Raw genomic sequence first — 13,424 nt, 5'->3', positions numbered from 1 at the left:
CGCGGCCCGGCCCGGCGGTGCGGCCGCCCGGGCCCGGCCGCAACTCAGATCCGGGAGCCCGGCCTGCCGGTGACCGGCGTACTGAGGCCCCCCCGGGCCCCGGCGCGCTGCCGGCGGTCACCGGGCCCACTGGGGCCCGCCGCCGGCCCCGCCGGTAGCAAATCCTGGCCCATTAGCTGAGTCATCCTCATACAAGTTCAGTGCTGAAAGTCACTGTCGGACAGTGTGCCTTTACTCACAGTGTGCATGTCGCCGGATTCAAGTCTCTTTACTCAAAGTTAAGTCACTCGAGTCACAGTGACCCCAGCCGCCAACGGCTCCGCCCTCAGCCGTATGTAAGCCATTCTGAATTCATGGCTCGGAGCGGCCTCAATTCCAAAACCATGCTAAAAATACTGCAGCTTCTAGTGTAAAGAAACACTCATACGCACCGTTCCGTCCTCGGAGTTCTCATTGCTGACATTGCTGACAGCCTCTTCCCTCCCTCCTCTCATCAAATAGCTTCCAGGCAGTAAACGCTCTCACCTCCTTCCCCCCTGCTCCCCTTGCCAGTCCCTGGCGCACTGCCGCAGCCAACCCCCCCCCCCCCCCTCCACCCTCCTCCGTGCCTCTTACGGCCTCACGTCTCCTCTTCCACAACGTCTTCTCGTATCATGTGTAATCCCTTCTGCTTCTCACCGGCCCCTTCTGTGGACGATGCGGTCGCCGACCTGGCGATGTCTGACAACAGCCTCCTGGACTCGTTTCGAGCATACCTGCAGGACGAGGAGGCATGGGAGCTATCCATCAAGAGCGCTGACAGCCTGGATCAGGTTGACTCCTCTCACACTAGCCCCAACCAAGACTCTCACCTCTTCTTTCCAACCTGCCCCGATCGCAGTTGGACGGAGGCGACCTGCATGGCTCCGGAGGTTGAGGGCCCTGTATCGTACGCACAGTCGCTGCTGGACTCAAGTGCAGCGTCTCCGTCTGTGTACAACAGTGCTTCTCAGTCAGGCTCCTCCCATTATGCTTCCTCCGAGTCCCAGGCGAGCCATCACCCAGCTGATGTGCTCGGCCAGCCGAGTCAGTCACGGAACGAGCTGAAAACGTACTGCCATCGGCTTGAGAAAGCGATCTTCAACTCCAGCCAGTGGTCTCCCGACGAGGAGGCCAGGTTCCTCGAGGCCCTCGCCATGTTCTCCGACGCCGACCGCCGGGTGCGGCCGGATGGGAGGAGGTCTGTGGGTCTGGGTCTGGGGGTAGCGAGGAAGATCTCGGAGTATATAGGGACGCGGTCGGAGGGGCAAGTGCGGTCACACGCGCAGAAGCACTTCCTGCGGCAGGAGAGAAAGAATCGCAGTTCAGCTAGGATGTGATGGTTACTTTTTGATTGTTGTTGATTAAAATGATGATCTGGTTACTTGTACTGTCAATTTTCCGCAACTACCTTTCATCCCATTTTGATGAAGTCTGATTGATAACTTTGAGAACCAGAAATACACTTCAATATTCGTTGACGTTATCCCATGTAATATTTGTTGACGTTATCCCATGTAGTATTTGTTGAAGTTATCCCATATTTGTTGATGATATCCCATATCATCAGCTGAACGGCACAGAAGAGATTTCTCGTTAACATGAATAGTATTGTCTTTACTCTCTATGCTGTACATTAAACAATCGACACATCAAAACATCCCTCGCTTCACTGATTCTTTCTCTCCTGCCGCAGGAAGTGCTTCTGCGCGTGTGACCGCACTTGCCCCTCCGACCGCGTCCCTATATACTCCGAGATCTTCCTCGCTACCCCCAGACCCAGACCCACAGACCTCCTCCCATCCGGCCGCACCCGGCGGTCGGCGTCGGAGAACATGGCGAGGGCCTCGAGGAACCTGGCCTCCTCGTCGGGAGACCACTGGCTGGAGTTGAAGATCGCTTTCTCAAGCCGATGGCAGTACGTTTTCAGCTCGTTCCGTGATTGACTCGGCTGGCCGAGCACATCAGCTGGGTGATGGCTCGCCTGGGACTCGGAGGAAGCATAATGGGAGGAGCCTGACTGAGAAGCACTGTTGTACACAGACGGAGACGCTGCACTTGAGTCCAGCAGCGACTGTGCGTACGATACAGGGCCCTCAACCTCCGGAGCCATGCAGGTCGCCTCCGTCCAACTGCGATCGGGGCAGGTTGGAAAGAAGAGGTGAGAGTCTTGGTTGGGGCTAGTGTGAGAGGAGTCAACCTGATCCAGGCTGTCAGCGCTCTTGATGGATAGCTCCCATGCCTCCTCGTCCTGCAGGTATGCTCGAAACGAGTCCAGGAGGCTGTTGTCAGACATCGCCAGGTCGGCGACCGCATCGTCCACAGAAGGGGCCGGTGAGAAGCAGAAGGGATTGCACATGATACGAGAAGACGTTGTGGAAGAGGAGACGTGAGGCCGTAAGAGGCACGGAGGAGGGTGGAGGGGGGGGGGGGGGGGTGGCTGCGGCAGTGCCCCAGGGACTGGCAAGGGGAGCAGGGGGGAAGGAGGTGAGAGCGTTTACTGCCTGGAAGCTATTTGATGAGAGGAGGGAGGGAAGAGGCTGTCAGCAATGTCAGCAATGAGAACTCCGAGGACGGAACGGTGCGTATGAGTGTTTCTTTACACTAGAAGCTGCAGTATTTTTAGCATGGTTTTGGAATTGAGGCCGCTCCGAGCCATGAATTCAGAATGGCTTACATGCGGCTGAGTCTCGGAGCCGTTAGGGTGGGGTCACTGCGAATCAGCGTGGGTCTCGACCTTTCTCCGACTCGGTCTCGTGCTGGGCTTACTTGACAGGAGTTAGTGGGGCTGCAGGGATGACACGCTTGAGTAAAACTTTCGTTCTTTGCAATCTCATGTAGATATGGTGTCCGTTGCGCGCAGGACCAGATCCCCGCACCATCATGCGGCCAGCGAGCACCTGCGATGATGGCAGCGAAGGACAGGAAGGCCTTGAGTTGACGAAAGATCCTGGACCACGTGCGTTTACAAGTCGGATCACCTGAGACGTCTTGCGAGGCCGAGAGACCATCCAGCGCTGCCGTTTCCTTGTTCGCCGAGCAATCCTCCAGCCAGCACAGAAAGCGCAAAAAACGCATCATCCTGCAAGAGCCCATCAGTGCTGGTGTTGCTGCTGCTTGCAGTTAGCTCCTCGCGAGCCCAGGTCCGGTACGTGCCATCGGCCTCGGACATCAGAGCCTTTAGGGTACACCTTGTCTCAAGGTCCGTCAGGCGAGCAAGCGACCGTAACAGGAATGTCCCAAGGTCAATGTAGACGCGAACGGTTCCAGCTCCTACAGCAAATGACAACTTCTTCTGTGCACGAGCCATGACAGCTCAACCAAGTGCATCAGCGAGCGGTAGTAACCAGGTGGACGTTGTACCGGGGCAAACGTCTCAAAGCCATTGCTGTTCGCTTACATGAATGTCCAGTGGGCAGGACAACGAAATACAGCTCCCTGACTCCTGTTGCAGACAACTTATGAAGCTGAATCTGACAACAGCAGGGACGGCACTATCAAAGCCCCGAGAACAAGTAAAAAAAATGCTGTTGAGCGGGGGTAACAACAATGGTTGGAGGTTGAACGTAAAGAACTCGACAGTATGGAAACCAAACGTGTATGGGAAGCAGTGGATTCCCCGAAAGATCGAAATTCCAAGATCGTCCCATTTCAGTGGGTGTACACTCTGAGCGGCACGATACTGAAATGGTCGACTTGAAAAATTTAACTGGAGGCAGGTAATATTTGCCTGCGGGAAACCAGATCCGGAAACCTGGTCCTAACAGATGGCCCAGTCTATGCTCCAACATCAGATTTTCAAAATATCAGGCTGATGCGTGCGATTGCTGCAGGCAACAACTGGCCCGGAACTGTCGATGCGAGATATCTCTACGGCTTTCTTGAATGCCGACATCGACGAAGAGATTTACATGTTGCCTCCAGAGCTTCGCAGCAGCTCTGAAGGAGATAGGGTGTCGTCTCGCTGGAGTTGACGATGTGCTCGACAGAGCTCATACCCGTTCCGGAACGTTCTTCTTCAATCATCCCACATGCAGTGTTGGTTTTCTCCAACTGCAGACACCTCTCTTATCCCGTACGATGATAGCGTGCAGAGCTGCTCCGAAAAATAGAGCTGGCCCATCGGTCGACCGGGAGGAAGAGCGTGATGTGCCGGCGAGCTAGAGATTTCTCGTTCCACATGCAAATGTTGGCTCGGGAGGAGCCGTAGGAAACGATCGTGGAGGAGGAGGAGACGTCCTCTACTGGCGGTCTGCGAACAGAGATAATTATTAGTCAGGAGAAGGTGTGGGTCTGCGACAAGGCAATCGCGTGCTCGCCGAACCATGTGAATGCTATCTGCTTCAAGTACCACGAGAGGGACCAAACTTTCAACCCTTGGGGGTTCAGTCTGATCTCAGGTTGTAACTGCGCATGATGGCAGGTGAAAACAAGAAGCTACAACCATTTCTTGGTTGGCAGGCACGAATCATAATTGTACATATTCACAACATCGCAACAATAAACGATTGCTACTCTACACTATTCACATGTTGCTACAACATTCTATACCTGCTGCAATGTGAGAACAATCCTCTTCTGGATCGTGCAATTGCCCCTACCCCTCCACCCCTCCCACTCCCTCCCTCCCTCCCTCCCTCCCTCCCTCCCTCCCTCCCTCCCTCCCTCCCTCCCTTGTTTGTCTTACCCTACAGCATGGCCTTCGCTACGACGACAAGATGAGCTTGACCAGCAGCAAGGTCAAGCGCAGAGAGAGTTCCATGCTTGGCGCTGTAGGAAGTTTGAACGAGGAAGGGAAAAGCATCGGGAGGAGGAATCACCTGAAGAGTTTGACAGGGTAAGGGACGGCGTCCTCCATGTCATGCGGTTCTGGGGATGAGCAGAGTTAACAAAGGAGCAGGACAATAGGGGGGGGAAGACTGAATAAAGATCAGGAGGCTCGTTCACCTGCCCAGAGATAGCACTGGAACCACTCAACTTCCTTCTTCTCCTTCTCCTTCTCCTTCTCCTTCTCCTTCTCCTCGGGCTCCTCCGCCACCAGCCTGACAAAGTTAGGATGCGACGTGGCTGCTTCGAGGAGCTCGGGGTCGTTCCTAAAACGCTCTTTCCTCACGCACTTCCTTCCTAGCTGCTGATATTCGTTCCTCCCAAACGTCCAGACCTCGTTGCAGGTCACAACCGTCCCGTCCTCTCCTGTACCCCCTGCCGCGAGTATACAGGCAGTGAAGAAGCCCCCGCACGCGACCTTCTTGACCTGCCGCGGCAGCCCCAGCACGCAGACAAAGTAGAACTGATCCTCAAAGTTCTCGTGCCCCAGTGCCCCATGGGCCCCCTGCCCGCACGTGAGGAGGCGACCGTGCGAATCGATGATGGCAGAGTGAGCGTAGCCGCAGGCGACATCGTTGATCCAAGACAGCTCCTCCCCGTTAGCTGCGGTCTTCACTCTCCTCAGCAGCCACTCCTCCCTCGCCCCCACGTATCCCAGCCTGCCGCTGCTTCCGTTGCCGCAGGAGAACAGGTCGCCCTTGCGGGTCAGGACGAGCATGTGCTCGTGTCCCATCGCGCACTTGACAGCAGGAGGGAGCGGCTCCTCGGCAAAGCACATCCTTACCTCTCGCGGACTCATCTCGTTCCTGGTGCTCCCTTGCCCGAGTATCCCGCTCCTGCCGCTCGTTGTGACTCACTGCTAGCAGCACGCGGCACTCGCTTACCTTCCCCATCCCCACGTGTACAGCCTGCCCTCCGTCGTGACGGCAGAGCTTGCGTAAGAGCCGCAAGCGACGGAGAGGACGAGGCGTCCAAGAAGAGCATCGACGACCTGCGGCTCCTTCCTGCTGTACTTGACGCCATGCCCGAGAGCTCCGTATCCCCCGAACCCCCAGCTGAAGACAGCGCCGACGTGAGTGAGCACGAGGCAATGCTGCCATCCGCACGCGATCTGCCTCGCCTGGTGCCGGTCGAGATGCGGAGCCCCCAGGAGGAGCGCGCCGCACTCTTGCTGCTGCTGCTGCTGCTGACCCTCCTCTGCCGCCCTCCTGCCCCTGCTCCTGCTCCTGCTCTCTTCAACCTTCCTCGCGGTCCTGCTTACGGCAGGTGAGCCTTTGCTGGGCTTGACAGAGCCGCCGAGATCCTTGATGCCGAGCTGGAAGATGCTGCCTGCCTCGAGGACGAGCGAGGAGTTCCTCCAGGATGCAGCGAGCGCGATCGGTCGTCCCTGCATGCCGATGAGAGAGGAGGGCAAGAGGCGAGGGTAGCAAGGAGAAGAGGAGAGAGACAGAGAGCAAGAGGCGGAAGAAACAGGAGAGATTGAATCATCAAGGAATATAGAATGAGGCAGAGACAGAAGCAGAGCATGTAAGCAAAAAAGCGTCGACATGCAAGAACAAAGACGAGTAAGTAGCAGAGTAGCTAGGGAGCGGGCAATAGTCATCTTCATCGCTCACATGGGGGAGCCGGACGCAACGAGGGCCATTGCCCTCCACGCTAATCGACTCGTGTCCTTGCTGCAGGAAGCGGTTCGAACCCATGGAGACGAGCAGCAGGTTGTCGAGGGGGTGGAGATTAAGGGAGGGGATGTTGAGTTTGACGTCCAGTGCTCCTCCTCGCTGCTGGCAGATGCTCTCCTCCTCCAGCATCTCCATCGCGTTGAACATCTCAAGACATTGCGCCTCCATCTGCTCCACGGGGGAGGACCACAGGTTCTTCATGAAGGAGAGGATGGAAGTTTTCTCTCCTCCTCCCCCTCCTCCTTTCTCGCTATCCCATCTCCTTGCCTCATCTTCTTCCGCCCATTCTCCTGCCTCTCTGCCTCTGCCTTCGCCTCCGCTGCTGTATTTCTCGCGCTCCTCCTCAGCCTTGCGTACATCCGAAGGGCCGGAAGCAGCAACCAAGGACGCGGAGGACCCTACGTCTGCTCCTCCTGCGCCTTTGCCGCTCGATCCCCCGCTCTTTTCTTCCCATGACCCACCACCTTCCTCTTGTTGGGCCGTTTCCCTTCCTTCTACATCCTCTTCCTCCTTTCTTCCTCCTCCCCCATCTCTTCTCGCCTCTCCTCGTTGCCTTCCTTGATTCTCTCCCTTCCCCCTCGCTGTCTGCTGCATCGCCAGCGAGTCCAAGCTCGAGCTTGCTGATCGCTGCACGCGAAGATGGGGCGACATGTCAAGAGATCTCCTCGCCCTCGTCCCGCTTGCCGTCTTGAGCAGCCTGGCAGGCGCCACCTCCTCCTGTCCCGCCTGCATGCTCAGATTTGGAAGGGACGAGAAGGACTTGAGTCTAGCTCGAAGGCTCAACTTGCTGCCTTTCTCCGCCTGCCTGCTGCTGCTCTCCTGATGATTCTGATAGAATCTGATCCTCCTCTCTGCCTCCTTCTTGACGACTTTGCCTTCCAGCACAGCCGTTCCCGCCCCCTCCAGGGCAGCAGGGGGCAGAGAAAACTCTCCCTCCATCCCCATGCTCCCTTCGTCCACTTCGTCGTCATCGCCTTGCGCTGCGAGGATCGACTCGAGAGATTTCTGCTCAGCGGCGACGAGGGTTGAGATCTCACTGCAACAAAAACAAGTTAGAGGATCAACTTGGATGAGAAGATGTTGGAAGACGAGAGAACGAGAAAGAGAGAAAGAGAGGAGTTGGGGGGGCGGGGGGGGGGAAGGAGACAAGAGAGAGAGAGAGAGAGAGAGAGAGAGAGAGAGATTGATCAGTTGCTCTGTTGCAGTCTTACCGTCGTCGTTGTTCGATGTTCGAGTAAACACTCTCAATCCAATTCATCCGGTAGTTCATGTCTTGTGCGATTCTTTCGATGTCCTCTGACGAGGAAGACGGAGTTCTCTTCATCATTGATGATATGGAGAGGGGGGAGGAGGAGGAGGAGGAAGAGGAAGGAAGAATTTGTTCAAGATGTTCAGCCAACAAACTCTCGCCATCTTGTTCAGTAGTCGTCGCTAGTTGTGCTGTTCTGCTTCTTCTCATCCTGGCCAGTCGCTCGAGAATGTCGTTGAGTCCACGAAGATCCTGCCACGTGTCCATCATCACCATCACCATCACCATCACCATCACCATCACCATCACCATCACCATCACCATCACCATCACCATCACCATCACCATCACCATCACCATCACCATCACCATCACCATCACCATCACCATCACCATCACCATCATCATCATTATCATTATCATCATCATCCTTTTTCAATCATCGTCACAATGATATGTAGTCTTACACTCTTCAGGGCCTCAAGCTTCAAGTCAATCGCCTTAGAGGCTGATCGAAAACTTCAGAAGAGATAGACTGACGAGAAAAACAAGGGAGGATGAACAAGAAGCAGAGGAGTGGAACGGGGGGGATGGAGGAGGTGAAAATAAGTAAGAGGAAGACAAAGTAGGGGAGGAAGAAACAGGTGGAGCGGAAGCAAAGAGGAAGAAGGGTATGACAGGAGATAAGTTCAGATTGACTGTCACCTTGATGGCTGTCACGCTGCTGTTGAGAATATTCTTGGCATTCTTTCAGCATCAGTTCGCACTGTACAATGTCTTCAGATACCGCCAACCATCACAAACGAAGTTTGACCTTGTCCAGCACCGAGGCGATCATGTCCAAGTAAGCTGAGTGAGAATTCACATGAGATGAGTATGATACGAACACAATCAACATCGATATCACCGAGATAACCAGAAGTAGTAACAGCAACATCAACAATGCAACGAAGGAAGGATCTTTACCAGGATTTATCGCCCCATCGCACGACTTGCGAGCTGTACCAGCAGCAATCTTCATAGTCTCTGATATGATCGACGACGAGGGCATTGACCTTCTCTTGTCCATCGTGATAGCTGGGAGGAAGTCAAACAGCACCAAACAACTCCAATCTCATCACTTCTGCGACTCTTCTGCCTGCTCTGCAAGCTCTTGCGGATGTCAGGAAGGAACGACGAGGACCGAGGCAAGGAGGAGGACGGCGGGGGCGGGAAGGAGGAGGAGGAGGAGGAGGCTCGAGCCAGCTCGCTCTCGTCCAGGGACAGCGACTTGACGAGCTTGAAGTTCATATTGCTCTTGACCTCTCCACATGCCGTCTGGTGGAACAACGTCGGAAAGGGAGAAGGAGGAAGGAAACAAGAATCTCACCCGGATCCTCTCGACTTCGTTCCCAAAAGTTGACAGGCACTCGTCTACCACTACCTTGGGCAGCTGGAATTTCTGCTGGGACTTGAAGACCCTGTGGGGTCAGAGTCAGCTGGGGTTGGAGGTGTTGTGGGCTGCTGTCACCTGAAGAAGGAAAAGAGATCTCTGAAGACATCTCGAGCGGCTGAGTAATGCTGATGGACAGAGATTGACATGTCAGAAGCGAAACGCGAGATAAAGTGGAACCGAGAATGATCTGTACATCATCCTCTATCATCCTTCTTCATCATCACCACCACTACCTCCACCCCCTCCTCGCCCCCCCTCCTTCCTCCTCCTCCTCCTCCTCCTCCTCCTCCTCCTCCTCCTCCTCCTCCTCCCCTTCCTCCTCCTCCTCTCTATCAGCAGCATCTCCATCATTTCTATCATCATCTGCATCAGCTCTGATGAGAACGATGTACTCTCTCTCACCAAAGACCATGCTTCACATCACATCATCTCATCATCTCTCCCTTGTCTCTTCCTCACTTTTGGAATGCTGCACTTGTCGCATTCGCACTGGTTTGCTATCTTGGACGCCTTTGAAGACACCGAGCAAGCGTCTTGGTGGATGCTAGACACAGCAGCTGCGAACGCGAGGGTCTGAAGGGATGCGTCCTCCGACTCAGTAGCAGGAGAGAGGGTGCAGACAAGGCACAGCCTGCAAGGCAGTAAGAGCATCATTCGCTCTTCACCCTTCCTCCTCCTCTCAGTCACCTAGAGGTCCCGTCCAGACAAGGCTTCAGCAGCCTAGTCAGCTTACTCTCTCGGAATGGAAGCACCAAGTTCCCGCCCTGTGACTTCTGACTGTCGGATAGCCTCTGGAGGATGAGACGGAGGGTGTAGAGCGACTTGTACATGTTGGAGCCCTGCGCCTCCAGCTCGGCACTGGTGGAGAAGGATGCGAGGTCGACAAGGAAGAAGGAGGAGCAGACGTCAGCGGCCTCGGGATGGGAAGCAGCTCGACTGGAGGACGAGGAGACCCTGACGGTGAGTTGAACGATGGAAGTGGAGAGCGGTCTCCGGCTGAAATTCGTCCTCATCTGAAGCCAACACACCAAAGGAACGAGGAGACAAACAAGACAAGAGAAAACAAACGGCGTCAGGCATTCAGCACAGCTTACTCCTCCTCTACACTTCCCTTTTCCCCTCCTTCCCCTCCCGCTCTCCTCTCTTCTTCTCCTCCTTCTTACATCCACAAATCTCCTTCTCCTCTCCGCATTCTGAAGCAGCACAAAGCATTCCTCCACTCCTGATACCTCCTTTTCCTTCAAACCTCGTACCTGTGCACAACCATCATCTTAAACCCCCATTCCCCCCCATTCCCCCTCCCTCCTCCTCCTCCCCTCCCCCCTTCCCCCTCCCCCCTCCCTCCTCCTCCTCCTCCTTGCCCCTCCTCCTCCTCCCCATCCCTCTCCCTCCCCCTCCCTCTTCCCCCCCCTCCCTCCTCCTCCTCACTTTCATGCCGAAGTTTGAATCCCCCCTAGACTGAGTTTCACGTTTTTTGAATCAAAGAGATCGTTGATCTGATTCATCTTTGTAAGTCTTCAACTGCCTCGCAGCAGGCCAGCACAGCACCAGCTCGTTGTATATCTCGAAGTAGGACAAAGAAACTGAAGAGCACGCCGCCTCCTCCTCCTCTCCCCTCCTTCCCAGCTCGTCGAAGAGGTGGCTGAGCAGGTGGAACAGGAGCCCTCCCGCGTCCTGCCCCTCCTCCTCCCTCCCTCCCACTTTCCTTGCCGACAGATCCCCACATGCGGTGAAAGTTTTCCCGCTCGAAGCTCCGCCATAGAACAAGAGCGCACAACTGCTCAACGTTGACAACGAGCAGCAGGCAGCAGCCAACGCACCTGGTCCCTCCCAAGAAGGAGCTCAGGAGCGGGCTGACATGCTCTTCGTACATCTTCCTCGTCCTGCAAGACTTCGTTAAACAACATTGAGTGACAAACTCCGGACGTTCACGGACGAGGGAGGGAGGGAGGGAGGGAGAGAGGGAGGGAGGGAGGGAGGGAGGGAGGGAGGGAGGGGGGGAGGGAGGGGGGCAGTGAAGACAAGTGATGGTATCACGTCTCTTGCGGCCCGTACACGTGCCCTCGGAAGACTGACCGCCCTCCTGCTCCTGCTCCTGCGCGGTCACTAACGAGGTTGAGCAAGGAGGACGAGGGGGACGACCTGTCTGTTTGACGTCGCAGATACGATCTTGGTCGGACTTGCAAACGCTCAATACGCTCTCCTCGCCGCTCTCCTGCCCCGTCACGTTTGAGCAGCAGCACCATGAGGACGAGTCTTCACCTCTTCGTGGGGCAGCAGCGGCCTGATCCGGACAAGCACGGGGATGGCGTTGGACCCTGCAGGGAGGAGGAGGAGGTCAGAGACCTCAAAGGGAGAAAGTCAAGTCACCTCTAGAGGACGAGGACGACGAGTGGTCTGTCGTGACAAGGAGGAACGAGCATCAGCAACCAGAGGTCGTTTCCTCAACATGACGAGCATACCGGGTGTGGGGGCATCCGACAAGAAATCCTCTTGCTCGACCTCCACCTTCCTCAGGAGGTTCTTCCCGAACCTCATGCTGACGTCGGTGGAGACCCTCTGTGGAGGTATGGGGATGAAGAGGTCTCGAGCACCTTGGATCAGACGCTGAACCTCCACGACTCATGCAGACGTTCTTTGAACATGTGGTAGACGTTCTGGTAGACGTGAGAGAGTAAGAACAAGCTCATGGGGAGAGATTTCAAGTGATGGTGGTTTGAATTGCTACCATCCTTCCTCTTGTCCGGAGCTGATTCCTACAGCACATTCTTCATCTACAACACCATCGTTTCATTCCCTAATCTTCCATCTCCAACAAAGTGATCATGTTCTGTCCTTCTGGATTGTTGAAAACATTCATGATTCGTCTGCATCTCCTCTTGCTCGAATCATATTGAGTCTGATATCTTCATCCTCTTATTTCTCCTCCTCTCCTCCTCCTCCTCTCCTCCTCCCTCTCCTCCTCTCCCTCACTTCCTCTCCCTCTCCTCCTCCCCCCCCTCCATATCTGAGTCACCTTCATGTCCTTAGGCCGCTAAGACTTCGCTCAATTCTCCATGAGCCTACCCCCTTATCTCAGTAACACGGAGCTCAGTACCCAAACATTGACCAGTAACTACCCACCAATATTCCTGTAATGGAAAGTGTATTTCAAGCCTACCGGTACTCTGAAGACATACAAAATACCCCTACCCCCTATCCTTAGAGCTATTTGCTACCCCCAAGCCCGGGGATTGTTGGATCACGATGCGCTCCCTGTTATTGCTCTCCGTGATTCTCAGGTGAGAGAAGAGGAGGGAGGAGAGCAGGAGAGCAGGAGAGCAGGAGAGCAGGAGAGCAGGAGAGCAGGAGAGCAGGAGAGCAGGAGAGCAGGAGAGCAGGAGAGCAGGAGAGCAGAGGAGGGCAAGGGAGGGCAAGTTAGACAACAGGATTTGTGAGTCCAAAATGTACGAGTTCATAGAGAAATGTAGCATACCGAAGGGAGATAGATGAAGAAGATCCGAACGTCGTTGTTGACATCACGGTGCTCGTATGACCGGTTCTCGATTATAAAAGTTCTCCTTCGTCTTATGAGAGATGAAGTATCCTCTGCAGATGTCTTGTATCGATGTTCCCATACAGCGGCCAGGGAAACAAAGACGGTGAGTACCTGACTTGTTACGATGACGATGAAAATTTTCCGCTCAGGGCGAGTGAGAGAAGACGGGACGAAGATGTACGGCGATTACGAGGCTCAAAGGTTGGTAGGCCTGGGCGTGCAACGCATAGAGCGAACCAGGGGGGAGCAGTGAGCGACATGGAGGAAGGGTGGAGGGGTCGGGAGGAGGAGGAGGAGGAGGAGGAGGAGACCGTCATGAGAGAGAAACGACGGGATGTGCTGAAGAGATGATGAATGCAGCAGATTGAGGGAGCGGCAGAGGGTGCTGAGTGCGACCAGTCAGAGAGAGCAGAAGGCGGAGGAAAGTGGGAGGAAGGATACGGACAGAAAATGAGGAGGGGAAAGGGAGAGGAGTGGGGATAGAACGATGGTTGACATCCTTGGTTGACTGCAGACACTGGATGGAGATCACGCTGCATCTTCCGGCTCAAGATTGGTACAGAGAAACCAGAGACAACGATCTCATGTCGGTCCCGTCGCTACCTCCTCCCCTCCCTCTTTCCTTCCCTCCTCTCCTCCCTCCCTCCCTCCCTCCCTCCCCTCCCCTCCCCTCCCTCC

General features: G+C 55.3%; 6 protein-coding genes across 6 annotated transcripts in view; 2 read left to right on the top strand and 4 right to left on the bottom strand.

Moving 5' to 3' along the window:
- Nucleotides 1-653: 653 nt before the first annotated feature.
- On the top strand, nt 654-1,358 carry GUITHDRAFT_107828 (hypothetical protein; the record flags this gene model as incomplete). Its single annotated transcript, XM_005833133.1, has 1 exon — nt 654-1,358. One exon carries the CDS (start codon nt 654-656, stop codon nt 1,356-1,358), a length of 705 nt encoding a protein of 234 aa, XP_005833190.1.
- A 329-nt stretch (nt 1,359-1,687) lies between these two features.
- GUITHDRAFT_107827 (hypothetical protein) lies at nt 1,688-2,377 on the bottom strand (the record flags this gene model as incomplete). The annotated part of the gene is made up of 1 exon (XM_005833132.1): nt 1,688-2,377. One exon carries the CDS (start codon nt 2,375-2,377, stop codon nt 1,688-1,690), a length of 690 nt encoding a protein of 229 aa, XP_005833189.1.
- A 618-nt stretch (nt 2,378-2,995) lies between these two features.
- Nucleotides 2,996-3,328, bottom strand: GUITHDRAFT_107826 (hypothetical protein; the record flags this gene model as incomplete). The annotated part of the gene is made up of 1 exon (XM_005833131.1): nt 2,996-3,328. The coding sequence occupies one exon, from the start codon at nt 3,326-3,328 to the stop codon at nt 2,996-2,998; it is 333 nt and encodes a 110-aa protein (XP_005833188.1).
- A 1,980-nt stretch (nt 3,329-5,308) lies between these two features.
- GUITHDRAFT_56024 (hypothetical protein) lies at nt 5,309-5,968 on the bottom strand (the record flags this gene model as incomplete). The annotated part of the gene is made up of 2 exons (XM_005833130.1): nt 5,309-5,681; nt 5,730-5,968. Coding segments are annotated over 2 exons (612 nt in total), but the record flags the coding sequence as incomplete, so codon positions are not given.
- A 1,974-nt stretch (nt 5,969-7,942) lies between these two features.
- GUITHDRAFT_107824 (hypothetical protein) lies at nt 7,943-10,221 on the bottom strand (the record flags this gene model as incomplete). Its single annotated transcript, XM_005833129.1, has 11 exons — nt 7,943-8,025; nt 8,173-8,203; nt 8,241-8,281; nt 8,479-8,539; nt 8,588-8,622; nt 8,740-8,850; nt 8,895-9,090; nt 9,143-9,233; nt 9,284-9,333; nt 9,668-9,839; nt 9,896-10,221. 11 exons carry the CDS (start codon nt 10,219-10,221, stop codon nt 7,943-7,945), a joined length of 1,197 nt encoding a protein of 398 aa, XP_005833186.1.
- A 2,594-nt stretch (nt 10,222-12,815) lies between these two features.
- The window catches only part of GUITHDRAFT_107823 (hypothetical protein), a gene marked incomplete at both ends in the record, with an annotated part of 2,485 nt that continues 1,876 nt past the window's right edge, over nt 12,816-13,424 (top strand). Inside the window, 3 exons of the mRNA XM_005833128.1 lie at nt 12,816-12,849; nt 12,896-12,951; nt 13,261-13,336. Coding sequence (XP_005833185.1) covers nt 12,816-12,849; nt 12,896-12,951; nt 13,261-13,336 — 166 coding nt within the window. The remainder of the gene's footprint in view (nt 12,850-12,895; nt 12,952-13,260; nt 13,337-13,424) is intronic.

The sequence above is a fragment of the Guillardia theta genome (genome assembly GCF_000315625.1).
Source record: "Guillardia theta CCMP2712 unplaced genomic scaffold GUITHscaffold_31, whole genome shotgun sequence".
In the NCBI taxonomy this organism is placed as follows: Eukaryota; class Cryptophyceae; order Pyrenomonadales; family Geminigeraceae; genus Guillardia; species Guillardia theta.
This window is presented reverse-complemented; position numbering and strand designations above follow the sequence as displayed.